This window comes from Drosophila virilis, chromosome X (assembly GCF_030788295.1).
Source record: "Drosophila virilis strain 15010-1051.87 chromosome X, Dvir_AGI_RSII-ME, whole genome shotgun sequence".
Classification (NCBI taxonomy): domain Eukaryota; kingdom Metazoa; phylum Arthropoda; class Insecta; order Diptera; family Drosophilidae; genus Drosophila; species Drosophila virilis.
In genome coordinates this window covers 24,556,074-24,571,431 of record NC_091543.1, presented here as the reverse complement: position 1 = coordinate 24,571,431, position 15,358 = coordinate 24,556,074, and the positions used below count along the sequence as shown (strand labels likewise).

Here is a 15,358-nt window from a genome sequence, read left to right as displayed (position 1 = left end):
TCACCTGGCCGTTGTTGTCCGCACAGCTACATAATTGGCATTAGGTGTTTGGCAATGGGCCAACTTGGCCAGCAGTCAAACAGTTAGCCATTTAACCAGTTGACTGGCCGCACTGCCATAAGCCAAACAATTTGTCATTGTCATTCGCGTGCAACGCGGCGCATGCGCAATTTCCATACAATTACCATAATTTCACTGCCGCCTTTAAGAATTTTAATAAACACTTTGCCCAGTAGCTGCGTACGCGCAGACAGCTGAAGAGTGAGCCAACCTCAACTGGCAGACTTTATGTTTAATGATCGCTCCTGGCGATGACTTTGACACTGCATCTAACAACTGCCGCAAACGCTTCAAGATGACGCTACAAAACTTGGCTCCGATTTGTTGCAGCATTTTCTGACATTTTCAATTGCAGCATGACTACTGCTGCTGCTGCTGGCGGCAGTCGAGTTTGTGTAGCGGAAAAAAGAAATACAAAAAAAAAAAAAAAAAAAAAACAGTGACAAACTACTAATAGCTATGCTTCTGCACAATTTATGATTTATACGCATAGCTAGAGAAGAGTTAACTTTCAGAATTTAAGTAATATTAGTATAAGACAAGGAAAATCAATTAAAGAGCAGCCAAGTTTGAATTTGCACCAATTTTCCACGCTTGCGAGTAGAATTGGCAAAACCTCGTCATAATGTTCACTTGCATCACATAACTTTTTAGAGGAAATCAAAAGTATATTCTACGATTCGGCACCAAAACACCCAGGCCCAGATAATGTGGCAAAAAATGTCGAGAAGTCGGAATTTGAAAGGCAAAAAAATACCGTCAATATGTATTTACCAAATTACGCATACCACAGGATAGACGATTGAACGGCTTGATGGCTGCCATGCTGCGTCTCACGACATCGACAACTCCATTGCCACTTACTCCATATTCAGCTATGGTCTTAGCCATTTTGGAGAGCAGTTTAAACGTGCAGTAAGTAAGTTGGCCACATTTTGGAAGCCAGCCAAAAAAACCTCGCGTTTGCGACTCACTTTCACCATGCAACATAAAGCGTCGTCATCTGCGTTGTCGTCTGTGCCACTGACTTGACCACGATAACCCACACGAAGCTGGTGGCGGGGGAGCGTGCGGCACATCGTTGGCCTGGTGTTAAGTGTAAAAAGCCATAAACATGTTTTTGCAGATACACATTGCAGCCAGGGGTCCATTGCACGCATGCCACACTAGGATGTCGATGCCAACACCAACAGGAAAAAATCCACTATCTTTGCCAAGCCGATGATAAAATACTCTTCTAGACATATGGCTTGGAAGTGCCTTTATTTTGAGTCTTAATTTCCGTTCGATTGTTTCGGTAGGAGCTACATAAAATATTAGCCAGAGCAAGAGCTTTCCATAGAAATACTCTTCCATCGATTCCTATAAGATATGGTTTTCCCAAGACGTATTGAAAAACAAAAACGGCCGACAGCTATAAGACATTGTTATCCGATTAGGCCTATTCCCATATATATACTGCCTGCAATAGAAAAACGATATCTTTTAGAGGTTTGGAAATATTTATGTATGTATATACTTTATGCGGTCGGTCGGACGTCTTCATCGATGCATTACAAGACTGATCACAAAATTAGAATAGCCTCTCGAAGGGTATAACAGCAACTGCAACAATGGCTTGCCATAAAATTTTGAGCATATGATAGCACCTAGCAAGTCCAAGACAGACTCTTGAAACTCTGCCTGTTGTTGTGGCTGATGTTGTTGTTGTTGTTGCTTATGCCATAAACACTTCATCGACACTTAGCCGAGTGCGTCGACGACCACATGTCCCCTTAGCCTCCGATCAGATCCTGCTTCGAGGGTGTGATACATCAAACATAGGCTGCAAACAACGTTTATTGTGGCTGGAGTAGCCCGAAACAGGGAACGTATTGGCGTTCGAATTGCGAGCGCTCGGCTCGGATCGGCTCGGTTGCTACACTTTCCTTGGCCAAGTTGCGGAAGCAACATTTAATTGACTTGGCGTGTTAAGCGCTGCATACCAGCACATAACAGCAATCAACCGACAAACAACTTGTGGGACGTGCGAGGATGACGACGACGACACACTTTGGGCACTTAGTGGCAACGCTTAATGCACGATGGAGCTTGAGGATGAGGATCGAGTGCAGCAGTAGCTGCAACCACGACTCCAACTGCAACTGGCATTCAAACAATGCCAAGTAGCTTCATAGTTTATTGAGCGCAGCTGATTGAGCGCGCAATGCGGCCCGGCAGCTCGTCAGGCGCTGAGACAGATGCAGTAAAGTCTCACTGCCCATTAGCGCTGTCACTTGGCGAGGCGGCGCATATCATTTACAAATGCTGCGACATGCACCGAACATCAAAACAGAACAGCGAGCCGGACGGTACACAACTGACAATGCCAGTGGCTGTGGCTGTGGCTGTGGCAGTGGCTGTGGCAGTGGCATAACGACGATTACCATCGCACGGAGCAGACACGGACACATCGAGGTCAGCAGCGATGCCGGCAGCGATGACCAAATTGCCGGCCGACACCGATGCTGCTGCCAGCCTTGGACGCATTTCAATAAAAATTACGCTTTGTAAGCTTTAAGCGGCAGAATCAATTAGCACAACGCCTGCCTTGCCAAGCTGGTTCCAGCCGTGCTCTCCCTGTGCAACTCCCTTTGAGCTGTCTTGTTCTTGTCCTTGCCCGATATCATATAAATATATGGATCATCATCATCATCAGCGTTGTGCTTTTGCGCTAGCGGCATTGCACCGCAAACACAGCACCAGGAGGTGACCACCTTAGCAGTGGGGAAATGTTGAATTGCTGCCAGAGATTCAGAGAACTTGCATTCAGCTAATTCTATCCGGATACCTATCCAGGCGTGACCAACAAAATGCCAAGGCTTGACTGGCATATACAATTTACACAGCTTTTACACACCATTCTAGCAATGTTTCTCTATATGTTTAAGTACTTGTACTGATTGATCGACTGATTGACTGATTGATTGCAGCTAAGAATCGGGAATATTCACTGTAGTTGTTTTGCCTGTGATGGACGCGCGCGTTAAGACGTATTTTTGAACAATTTCACCCGCTAGTGCGGAAGAATCGAGGAAAATTATTTTATTAATACTTTTTTACTTACCATCCGGTGGACCTCAAGCTCAAGCGAAAGTCATTCCTCTTTGCTGGACATGGTACTTAAAGATTTGGTAGATTACGTTTTGGATGATAATTCTATTCAGGGATCTTTATGAAAAATCAGAACTTAATGAATACGTGTTTCGGTGAGTTTGGAAGATTGGCGGAGATCGGTTCTATTTGAACTTATTTAAATGTTGTTTCAAAAATATTAGAAAAATAAATTTGAGACGTGTTTCACATATTTTTCTCAATATTAAGCCCTTCTTGCCAAAAATGAGGCTCAAAGGTTGTTCGCCTGAAGCTTTAATTTTCGCCGGATCTGCAAACAAGTGGGAAAAATGTTTGTAGACATATAAAAGCAAACATTGCTATTCAAAATACACACATATTCAAGCTGATTTATTTTTGGGGCACAGTTGAATTCATTTCTTGTTGACATTTTAAACAAACATCAAACAATAAGGTAGAATATATATATTTATATTTATAAACTTTTTGTGAACCTGCAATGCGTAAACAAAGCAAAAGTATGCTAAATGGCGGATACACAAGCAACACCGCCAAGACCATTATTTCCAATGGTTATGTCAAAGAAAAAGTTAGCAACAGTGTTGATAGTCTTAATAGAGAAAACAGTCAAGCTCTTGCTCAAAGGCAACAAATCAATGGGCAGTACTATAATCAACGGAACGTAACTTGCGTCGACAGTGTTGCACAACCTGCGTCGCCCGATTTGGGCGACAACGTGCCACATGCGTCATGGCGCTGCCACAAGCATCGAGCAAACCTTTCAAGACTGAAGCTGCCCTTCGCTCAAAAGCCAAAGAAACAGCAACTGCAGCCGCTGCAGCCACATCGACAGGAACAGACTCATAACAATCGAAGTCAGCAACAGCAGCAGCGCCAGGTAAATATCCACTGATGGTCACAATAGATGTCCCTTTTATCCTATGTGCTCATCCTCTAAGAAGGGGCCACTGCCGGGCGCTGCAAATCAGTGGTATGCGCTCAGCAATCGTGTCCATAAGCACGGCACCACCATCGAGATGTTGTACACTGGTCTAACCGTGCCGCAGCCAAGGGAGCAGCTCGATGTGCGTGCCATACCGGGAGTCACACACGTGACCATGGAGCTGCCGGCAGGGGTGTTGCCCAACATCAGAAATAGTACTCCAGACATGCCGTCCCTGATAAACGCCATGGATTTCTTTAGGTGCCCCGAGCGTCATCCACCCGCTCCAGGCATGGGGCCCAGCACGACCATTCAGGTCATACCCAAGGACAACAACAACAACGTTAACCCAACCAACATAGACAGCATTGAGGTGATGCCGTTGAGCTGTGCTCGGGCTGCACCCTTGAAGCGCAGCTCATTGAATGTGGCCTTTCAGAGCTACAGCCTGATGCAGCTAGAAGTCGATGAGGGCCAGTCCCAGGAGCCGGGCAGATTGGTCATGGATGCGGAAATATCGCCAACGTATATGCTAACCACACATCAGCAGCTGCGCCTGCAGGCGGCCATCATGCAGGAAAATGTGCCGCTGGCCGATGCTCTGCTGCCCATCGTGGAGGATTTGTATGAGGAGCACGAGCAGCTGGATCGTGCTGGGCTCCAATTGTTGCCAGCTCCAACACCACTGCCATATGGCACCATGCGGTTTCACTACGGCCAGCCGTCAAGTATGGCCAGCGCAAAGCCTGTCGCCTTGCCGAAAGCAAGGCCGGCTCGGCTGCCAGATCCTGTGAGCCAACAGTGCCAGGATGCGGGCCAAAGACGAGCCATACCGGAAAATGGGACCGTCGATTATGAGACCATTAATGGTACTATCATGGCACTAGATCCATATGGAAACTATCAACCAATGCTGTTTTCGGATTGGTGTAAGACAAAGAGCAACAACAGCAAATAGCCGAATCATCGTTAAAAATGCAACTGATTGATACAACTGAAGACTTAACCCATCCTTAGAACCATCCGAGTTTAACTAAAATGTCTTCACAAATTGGAATTATCACACAAACGAACGTATATTACAAGAATGAAAAAAAATTATAGTTATTGCGATATAGGTAGTTGAAACTCAAGATTACAGTCGATACGGTCGTAAAATAACACTAAATTTGATAATTGCTCTAAAAAAAAAAAAGAATACCAAAAGAAAAAAAAAACGAGTTGAAATTTGTAGAAACGAGCACAGTTGAATCCATTAAAACAAGCATTTCAGTGAAATCTGTCGTCAAGGAAGAACTCCAACAATTACACCCATATTGATTTATTTTTTCGAAATTTATAGCAGTCTTAACTATAAATATCTCCAAGGAATACGCATACGAACTTTGAAGAGAAATATCATTGATGTTTTGTGAAAAAACCGTCGCAGTTTTTTATGCATTTTGGAAGTCGAAGTCAATGAAATCTTTCATTATTAAACAATAAGGTGTTATTGAAAATATATATATGTGTATGTAAATTTATCTTACTTTAATAGCTGTTAATAATAGTTTTTTATGTTGCTATAAAGAGACATTTTTCAACAAAAACATTTTGCATTCAATTCATATAACCTTTGAATTGCATATATACATGTATATACATGTAAAGGTGTGTCATCGCATTCTCATACAATTTTCTCGATAAAAACGTTTTATGTACCTAATGCATATATAATATATAAATGAATTTAAGTGCCAAACATCACCCACCAAATTCTTTGACCCCCATTTCCACAAGGGAGGGATTGCAATTTCCCGAAAGCCCGTCTTTACGTGCGCCTTTATCACATAAGGCAAGTACTGTGAAAAATTCCGCTACAAAGCTCATATGGTTTGGGCTGTGCTTTGATCACCAATCAGTCAGTCAGTCAGTCAGTCAGTCAGGACAAACAGTCTTATATATAGAGATATATAAAATCAATGAAAAACTGTGTAGCTATTCTCTTTGGTGGGATTTCATGATAAGTGAACTTTTTGGTTAGATTAATTTTTAATTACTTTATTCAATGGTAAATGAGCATAAAAATAGGAATAATAATAAATGTAAGAAGAATATTTAAAAAAATAATAATTCCGAGACTTGAGCTGTAAACTGGAAATTATTCAGCCGAGAGCACGCGCCGAGGTGCGAGCAGCAACAAAGGAGCAACTTCCCATTCCATTTTACCTGTGCATAGAAAAGTGCGTGTGGCTTGCTTAATTAAAATTTAACGCAATATGCTTGACTCTGCCGGCAACCCGACCCGTTGCCAGTCATCGGCTTGGCAAGGGCGACCAGCTAAGTTTTTGGAGTGTGCTCCGGCTGAATGCCCCCAACCAGCATACTCGGCATCAAAGTATCTGCGATGTGAGTATCGCGACTTGGGTCGACCTGACGCTCTGGAGTTGCTGTTGCCACTGCAGCGCTGAGATTCGCGCCCCACTGGCATGCTGTAGTTTGTTCATGTTGAGGGTTTTGTCAAGAAATGAAAGCTTCGATGCTTGAAGGTTTAACGAACTCGTACGCTGGTACAACCCCAGCAGCGGGAACAGCAGAAACAGAAGCAGCAGGAGCAGAAACAGGAGCTGGAGCAGCAGCAGCGCCAGAACAATTTTCAGCTCCAGGATCATAAACGTCAACGTTTTCGCCTTTGACGTTTGCAAAAAATTTCGTTGCCCTGCTGCAGCTGCTGTTGCAAGTGTAATTTTTACTTTCACCCCAGCAAATGCTGCTGCTCCTGCTGCTGTTTATGTTTTTGTTGTCCCATGTGTGCGCGCTGCAACACTTGTCCTGATGATGACATTCATGCCCAAGAGCTACTCTTAATGGAACACAGAAGCAGGCAGATAGACAAGCAGCCAACGAAAAACGAGAAACGGGAAACGAGTAGCGAATGGGTGCACAGAGAGGGTGACTGTTGAAGGAAAGCAGCTAAATCCAGAGTCGATTCAAATTCAGATACACAAAGGCAACATACGGCCTGACCGTACAGCTGAGGGCGGCCCACGCGTTTTGCTCGATTTGTCTATGCAACATCCTGCAACTGAATGGTATCAAATGATCATTCGATTGCGGCTGCAAATATTCAAACGTAATCAACAAATACTGGCAAAGCCACAAGGCGCACAGCCCGCCCCTTGCCAGCAGTCAACTATGCCATGGTAAAATCTCAGTGCATTGCTCCCGCATGCCCCAAGTTGTGGCGCCGACCGCTGCTGCTGATGCTTAAGAAATTATGCACAAAGTGAAGGCGCACAAGTGCACAAAATAAAGCAGATGGCAATGATGTTGTTGACGATGTTGCAGGTGACCCATGCCCGAGTCCAAGTCGCAGCCCAAGTCCCTGTGCCAGCCCCAGCCCCAGCCCCAGCCCACAGTCTTCAAAGTTGTCAAGGAAGCGGCATCAGCGCTGACTGCCTGCTGGGTTGCCGCCATTGTTGTTGCTGTTGTTGCTGTTGTTGTTGTTGCTGTTGTTGCTGCATCAAGGATGCTAAAAACAATAGAAAGCACACACAATTATATGTGTACCTATGCCCAAGTATGTGTGTGTAGTTTGCTTTTTAAATAATTACGAAACATGCCAGCGACTCCCCCGCCTGTTCTCATATTTTGCATAATTTGTTGCCAAGTGTTAAACGGTCAAATGCCAGGAGACCCACAACAATTTGCGCAACCCTCGCGCTCGTGTCCTGTGGCAAGTACTTTAACCCGTCTCCATATGCAAACGCATTATTCAGTATGGACTCATCACGAATGCTCTCCCCCTTTCTGCTTCAACCAACTTCTTTGTATTACCCCTCTGGCAAGCACTCGTTCTGCACTTTAAATTTACCTGCACATTGGACAATACCTGCTTCTATCAGCGTAAAAACAAATCATTTGGTGACTAGCTTTAAAGCTGCGGGCTATTTTTATTTATTTTTTTAATTTATTTATGTATTAATGAATTCGTATGACACCATCAAAAACACTTCCACTGACTAGCTTTTTTTTTTGAAATTTATTTGCCACAGCGTTAAATGCAACGCCACAAATTTTCAATTTATATAAAACGATACAAAGATAATAAATAAATAAAATATAAAAAAAGATACCAGACTTGGGCTCGTCCGGGATTTGAACCCGGGACCTCCCGCACCCTAAGCGGAAATCATACCCCTAGACCAACGAGCCAGTTGTTCAACTGATGCCAAGTTGCCGTCAAGAGCTACCAAATGGCAGAGCCTGTTCAACCATTTCAACCAATTCAACCAGTCTAAAAATAGACCCAAGCAAGCAGCCGCAATCGCAAGACAGAAACAAACAAGTGAAAGTTGCTGATCAAACAAAAATACGTTTGCTTTGTATTAATAAATTGATGGACAACATTTAAAACGAATTGCATTTTTTGTTTGTAACAATGCAAAAGATCGCCTAAACACAGAACCCGTTCCCTTCGTTCCCCTATTTGCAATGGTAGCCAACGGGCGGGCGTACGAACTTTTTGGCAGTAAGATCTATTTCGCGAGTGGTGTTGATGTTTTCGTCTTGGTTATAGATATAGTATTCCACCTCGTCATCATCACTGGACGAGATGGTATATAGATCCATTTCCATTTCCTGTGCTTGTTCACGCAATTCCAGCTGACGCATATCCAACAGCTCGGGCACAAAGTCTTCGGACTGCTGCTCCGTGCCCGTCAGACGACGTTGTCCGAACAGCTCCATGAAGCCACTCTTTGTGCGGCGCAAAAACTGCAGCACAAAATCAGCCATCGAGGACATGGTCTGTTTATCTGCCAGGCGGAGCAGTAGCAGTATTTAGTAGTCAGCACTGGCGTTCGCAACTCACCCAGGCACATATAAGTGCACAAAAAATCTGCTAGAGAATTGCGCTTGAGTTTTTCCAGAGTTTCAAAGCTTCAACAATAGCCAAACTAAAGCTTCAAGCCAATATTGAATTGATGCCAAGGGGCAAAATCCAAAGCCAACTCGGAAAAGTGAAAGCAACTTATTTAGAAGCTGACTAAATGAAAACGACACTTTAGCATGTGCATACAGTCATCATATCCATACACATATATGTATCTATAGATACCATCCCCCCCCCTCATTTCACTTCATTTCTCTTTCACTCTGCCCCTGTGTGTCTTGCTTTCTCCCCTAACTGTAACATTCTCAGTTGCTTTGAGGGAAAAATTGCAATGCCTTTCATAAGCATAAGTATGCAATAAAAAAAAGTATTTCTCTTGTCGGCTGGGCACGACTGGCAGATACCTTGTAGCCGGTTATACATTACAACATCCTCCTTGGGTAATTTTTACAAGAATTTTTTCTTAAATACTAATCACAAAAATAAAATACTCAAGTAAAAATACATATGATATGCTTAGTCTATCTGCTGTATCTATCTGTATATATTTATACAGATACTAAATACTTTTGATTAGATTTTTTTCTTAAAATCATAAAATGATTTGCTCTATTTATATTAAATAAAGGGCAACAAAATTCTTCTAGATAGAGTCGTTCATCATGCTGGCCTGGTTAGCTCAACTAGACAAAACCCATTTCGTCTATTTGTAATGGGTACAGGATATATAAAAAAAAAAAAAAAAAAAAAAACAACTTACTTATGTCTGTACACACACCGACGTATACATTGGAGCTTAGGGAGAGCTGATATTTCAGCTGAGTGGCTCGACGAGAGCCTAAAGTGGGCGTGGGTGAGTGCAAAAAAGAGACACATGGCACTGTTGTTGCTGCTGCTGCAGCTTTTTGTAAGGGAATACAAAGCAACTGCCCAAGATAGAGCACACCGTTCGCATCTATCTGAGCCAAAGAATCTAAGCATTAAGTCAACCAAATATGCAACCAGCTAGTGGCTTTTTATGTTGCCACATCACTCGCACAGAACGGAATGCTTTGCAAACTAGAAGCACCCTGATTGTCTCACTGCTGCTGCTGCTGCTGCTGCTGTTGGCTCTTTGTTGTCTGTGGCAGAGGAGCGGGGCTGTCATTGGCGCACTTGTTGACAATGCATCACGCATACGTCGCGTAGCCGCAGGGACACGATGACAGGAATAAACGGCTTGATAGCAAGATGCACCGACGCCAGTGAGTGTAAGTCAATGCACCCAACAATAAGCGAAAGCGACTGACAACCGGGGTGGCATCTGCAATGGCCAACTATAAAACTGTGCTGCATTAAGATTTTGCTGCTCCTGCTGCTGTTGCTGCTATTGCTGTCGGCAATTTGCCAGCTCTAATTAGCCACTGAGTCCTCGTTCTCGCTGTGTTGCCCCTCAACATACAAATGTATATAGCATGACAATTGCGCGTTTCATTTAATTTGTAAATTAACGAGCAATTCTATCGGCAAGCAGATCACCAGCATTGCATTTCTCAGCTAACTCTGACGCTTTGCAGCAATGCAATTGATCACAAAATAACCCCACCCCGAACATTAAATACCCTTTTAGGCACTTGGCTGGTAAGTGTATTTCGAATGGCAAATTTAACGACGGCAGATCTTTCCTTTTCCTCACTCGTGCGGTCCGCTTATCGACTTAAAGATGCTGTTCTAGGCTTTTGGCCGAAACTAAAGCTGACTTACAGAGATACTTTTCTGGCGGCCTAAATAAGGCGTTAATTGTATCAAATGTTTAAGGAGCAGAGTGAAGTTTTCATACAAGCTATGTATATTTGACTGATCACTATGACAGTTACATAATATTGAAGTCCGATCAGGCTAATTTTGACATATTTATGTTGATTAGTGATTAGTTGCCATAGAATATTGACTCGACTGTTAATACTGATGAAGAATATATACGCTTTATGGGCGCGGACTTATATTCCTTTTAGAAATTAAGTATATATTTCACATTTATGAAACATCTTTTGTTTCGACAATTAGTCAATAATAAATTAGTTTATGTACCATGCTTGATTGTCATATGAAAATGTTACAAACAAGAATTTCATGGCTTGTGTTCAGCTAATCTTTTTCCAAAACCAAACCGATTCAAGGTTCCGTTCATGGTAAATAGAAACCGGTTGGCTCAGATTTACAGCTCTGAACAAAATATTTGAACATACTTTATAATACCATTAAAAAGTGTTATCTATTTTTAATAAATTCAAATCATAGCATTGAGCTTTTAGGTTTTTGGTCTTTGCACATGGAGTTCGAAATGGAAAGGGTTCTTCATATGCAGTGCTTAGTGCTCTAATGGAGCATATACCCTTTGAAGTGCGCAGCGGCAGGGTATGTGGTTATATGCGTGCGCTTGGGTTATAAATGAAAATTCAAATGTAAAAAAAGTCACAAAATGATTGCCAGTGTGTAAAGTGCACATATATTTCAATTGAAAACATAAAGCGCACAGGCCCGAGGGTTGCCTTTGGCATTGCCGACGCTTTCGTTGCAGTTGCAGCTGCATTTGGTATGCGGCGCATCCGCATAAATATCACGATGATGACCATCACGCTGATGACGATGATGATGATGATGATCAGCCGCTGGGGGCGCAGACTCTGGAGCTGGAGTCGCGGTATGCAGGCAACATCTTAAATATATTTTCTAATTACTTGTTCGCGCTCGCCTGATGCTATCAGGCTTGCCGCCTCGCCGCCTTGCCGCCTTGCCGCCTTGTTGCCTTGTTGCCTTGCCACAGCCTCAGCTCCATTTGCATGTTGCCGCGTTGAGGCGGGCAAAAGAGCTGGCCGCTTCGGTGTGGGGCAGACGTGGCCTGGGGTTGGCCTGAGTGCATTGGCGACACACAAATTGTAAATATGATAGAAGAACATGCTGTTGCTGCTGCTGCCTCGCGTTTTGTGAATAATTATTGCAATGCGTTTTCTCGTTTTTTTCTCTCGCTTTTTTTTTTTTTGCTCTGCACGCATCTACTCGAACTTATTTATGTGTATATATAGCGTATATATGCAGAATTGTTAGCCCTTCTTCTTCTGCAAACAGAAAAAAAACACGCCAGAAAAAACACGCCAACTCTTCAGCCATTCGCGACTTTATGCTCATTCATGTTCTTATAGAACACGCCCCCTGTCTGCCAGCGTGTCTGTGTGTGCTGCATAGCCCTTTGGCATTTGTTGTCTGCGCTTTAAAGTAAACAATACCACATTTTGCTCGCTGGCAACTTTAACACAGATCCGCATCCGCATCTGCCGGGACAGTTACAATATTTGCATATGCGTTCAACATATTTTGCGGGTGTTTCTAATTAGCAGAAATCGGCTTGGATGGCCGGCGAAAGTCTTGAGCCACAACCGCAGGCTAATTGGGCAGCCTCTAGAAACTCAAGCGAACCACACCATGCCACCACCCCCTTCACACCACACAGAATGGCACACACACACACACACAGCCAGCCCTGACACCAGGACCAGGAAACTGTTGATGATTTTCCCATCGTGTATGTTTTTCACTTCACTTTCTTTTGCAATTTCACTCCATAAAAAAATCAAGTGTGCGCCAGTTGACTTGAAGATACCCTGTAATCCGCTGCACTTTACTTTTGCTGTATGAAGTTTCTTGAAAAGTTTGCAGCTTTGTTAAAAGGGGCCTTAACATATTAAAGCGCTTCAAACTTGACACAAATATATAGCGAAAACTAAAGGTTGGAAATGGACATGGATTTAAAGATATGCAGAATTGTCGAAATTACTGCAAGTTGCGCTATATCGAATTGTGGGCAGGATTTGGATGGACTCTATAGATTTAAGAAACGTTAGGATGGGGATTGGAATGGGAATGGGAAGGGCTAAAAAATGGCAGGAGCGGATCGAACTTTCTCTTCCATGCACATCTCTAATTGGAACCTTGAAATTTGGTTTTTTATAATTAAGAGTAGAGAGCTATAATATTATATAATGTGCAATACGCAAATGTTAGAAGAACGAAAGATATTCATGAACTGGTTCTTATCAGGAATACATGTGCTTAAAGGGGTCGGCTATGCACTTTACTTCAAGTTTATACAGGGTGTAGATAAAAATGCATATATGCTGTTGGGGTCGTCGATTAGAGGCAACTGGCAAAACGGAAGAGACAAAAACAAAGTGTGGCAAACTAACGAGCACGCACACGCACACGCACACGCACACTCGCACACACACACACATTTTAGCTGCATAAACATTGTCCTGGCCAGGAGTGCACGCCCACACAGATTGGGCTGGCTGCTTGAGTGCTTTTTGCTGCCAAATTCACCAGCTCCAGCATGGTTTGCACACATTTTGCAGCTCCTGTTTGGCTTTTTCGTACGTAGCTTCTTTTCTTTTCTTATTTTTGCTTATTGTTTTTGTTGTGCTTTGTAGAGAAGCGATTGTTGTTGACAATGCTTTTGGGTTCTCTGATGTTGCAATGGCATCATCAGTGGCGGCTTTAAGTGCATGCAATTGGTGGCAGCCTGTGGCCTGGCAGGCTGTGGCCAGGAGTTAAGATTATCGGCTCGGGGCTTTAATTTCAATTCATAGCAGAGTTGCTTTGATTCAAGCTGAACACCCGCTGTGCTTCGATTCAATGAACGAGTAGCTAAATTTAAACGCTAATTTGGCGACCTGCTGTGCCAACCAGAGCGTAGTGCTCCAACGTCTCAGTGCCCAAAACATTCGGGTTCTCAGAGTCGTCTCAGGTTACTGCAACAGCCAGACAGCCAGACAGACAGACAGACAGCTAGACAAGGACAAATATAGTGAGAGAGACAGAACCAGAGATCAGGGGCAGCTACTCAAATTACCATTGAATTCAGTCTCCCTCTCGGCCTGCACTTCAACCTGTGCCAAGCAGTCATAACTTGGTGGCATTATCATCGTCAAGTTGATTATGTTCTACACAATATTCCGTCTGCTGTCTGATCGGCTGTCCCTGCGGTCTGCGCTGTCCTTTATCTTGGCCAGAATCTTGCCAAACCACTGACATTATCATTTAGCTGGGTATCGCTTGTACCTGTACTAAAATAGGTAAAATTATTATGTATACAAAAACGTTGGCAAATTATTTTCTTCTGGCCTGTTGCCAGCTTGAATTCGCTTCTCTTGAGCGAAACAGCAGAACACGCTTTGACTATTACTTATTCCAATATATCCCATATAAAAATGTGTTTATAATCTGCGACTTTCAATATAAATTCTGCAACAGCCTTGGGTATCGAACATGAGCGTCATCTATAGTAAAGGCTTCATGGAAACTATTTCAAAAGGGAATGTTGCTTCGCATTTCACATTTTGTAAAGACTGGCAAATATGTGTAGTAAGCAATAGATGGCATCTTCAGTCCGATTTGGTATCAGATATCTTGATCTGCCTGATCTGTTTATGTAGCTTTATCTATGTGCGGTCTACGCGTGTGTGTTAAATATCCCCCTTCTATGCGATTTTCATGGACTTATGTAAGCGACGGAGACGCTTTACTTTTTATGTGCTATTTGATTAGAGATTTTAAATTGTATTCAGAATAAAATAGAACGATGCCCTCCTCTTCCGTTTCTCTCGTAGTTCTTCTCTTCTCATATATGGATCATGCTTGAGCCTATATACTTTGAGGAATGTGTTGTTATTGTTATTATTTGTTCATTTCTAAATTCAACTTAAGTTTGAGTGCTCTACTGAGAATCGGTTATACCTGCTGCATATACATAGCTTATTTGCGTTTCCTTATTCGATACGAAGGGATTAAGAAACTGAGGTAAATTCAGTTCTTTCTACAGAGTATCAGCCAGCCAAGCACATATTTTCTTCGGCATTTTCGCATAGGGCATCGCGTTGCTGTGCAACATTTTTATGGTTTTTTTTTTGCCAGCCCTGTTGTTTTCAATTTATGCTACAGCGTATATAAAAAGCTGCTATTAGAAAAAGTAAAGCCCAGTAGCGGGCACTGTCTGGGGATTCGTGGCCGCCAACCAAAGACTCACTTAATTAGCAGCAATTAATCTCGCTTTGGGCGGAAGGGAGGTGTGGGTACATGTTGGGGCAGATTCATAGGGACTTGGGACGGCATGTGTGCCCGCAGGCTGCTGATGGCTGCTGTTGGCTGCTGGGCGCTAAATGGAATGCGAGTGGCCGCTTCCAAGCGCTTGCATTTGAATGCTTCGCGCTTTGGCCCCAGCCAGTGGAGCGTGCCAGCGGTTGGGCGCTGTTGGCCGCTGGCAGTTAAAGTTTCAGGAAGTTGTTTTGGCATTCGTGCAGCTGCTATTTTACCACTTAGCTACTAAAATATTT

At 43.3% G+C, this 15,358-nt stretch overlaps 3 protein-coding genes and 1 non-coding gene across 6 annotated transcripts in view; 2 read left to right on the top strand and 2 right to left on the bottom strand.

Annotated features, from left to right (window-relative positions):
• LOC6631416 (rho guanine nucleotide exchange factor 10) overlaps positions 1-15,358 on the top strand; it is a 132,744-nt gene that overhangs the window by 18,652 nt on the left and 98,734 nt on the right. The window lies entirely within an intron of this gene.
• LOC6631369 (uncharacterized) lies at positions 3,592-5,287 on the top strand. Of its 2 annotated transcripts, none has more exons than XM_015171177.3 (2): positions 3,592-4,072; positions 4,137-5,287. In XM_015171177.3, exons 1-2 carry the CDS (start codon positions 3,674-3,676, stop codon positions 5,073-5,075), a joined length of 1,338 nt encoding a protein of 445 aa, XP_015026663.1. In that variant the 5' UTR covers positions 3,592-3,673; the 3' UTR covers positions 5,076-5,287. The 2 variants fall into 2 exon arrangements, with proteins under 2 accessions (XP_015026663.1, XP_002055297.2); XM_002055261.4 differs by having other exon boundaries at positions 4,134-5,287.
• Positions 8,240-8,311, bottom strand: TRNAP-AGG (transfer RNA proline (anticodon AGG)). Its single transcript has one exon. It is a non-coding gene; the product is annotated as a tRNA-Pro (tRNA).
• On the bottom strand, positions 8,452-9,124 carry LOC116652223 (uncharacterized). Of its 2 annotated transcripts, none has more exons than XM_032440281.2 (2): positions 8,970-9,124; positions 8,452-8,913 (listed from the first exon to the last, which is right to left on the bottom strand). In XM_032440281.2, exons 1-2 carry the CDS (start codon positions 8,977-8,979, stop codon positions 8,582-8,584), a joined length of 342 nt encoding a protein of 113 aa, XP_032296172.1. In that variant the 5' UTR covers positions 8,980-9,124; the 3' UTR covers positions 8,452-8,581. The 2 variants fall into 2 exon arrangements, with proteins under 2 accessions (XP_032296172.1, XP_032296173.1); XM_032440282.2 differs by having other exon boundaries at positions 8,452-8,905; positions 8,970-9,120.

Excerpts from the sequence above, each read along its gene's own strand:
- LOC6631369 (XM_002055261.4), top strand. The coding sequence starts at position 3,674 with ATGCGTAAACAAAGCAAAAGTATGCTAAATGGCGGATACACAAGCAAC. Across the intron at positions 4,073-4,133 it reads AGCAACAGCAGCAGCGCCAG|AAGGGGCCACTGCCGGGCGC; the intron begins GTAAATATCCAC and ends TCATCCTCTAAG.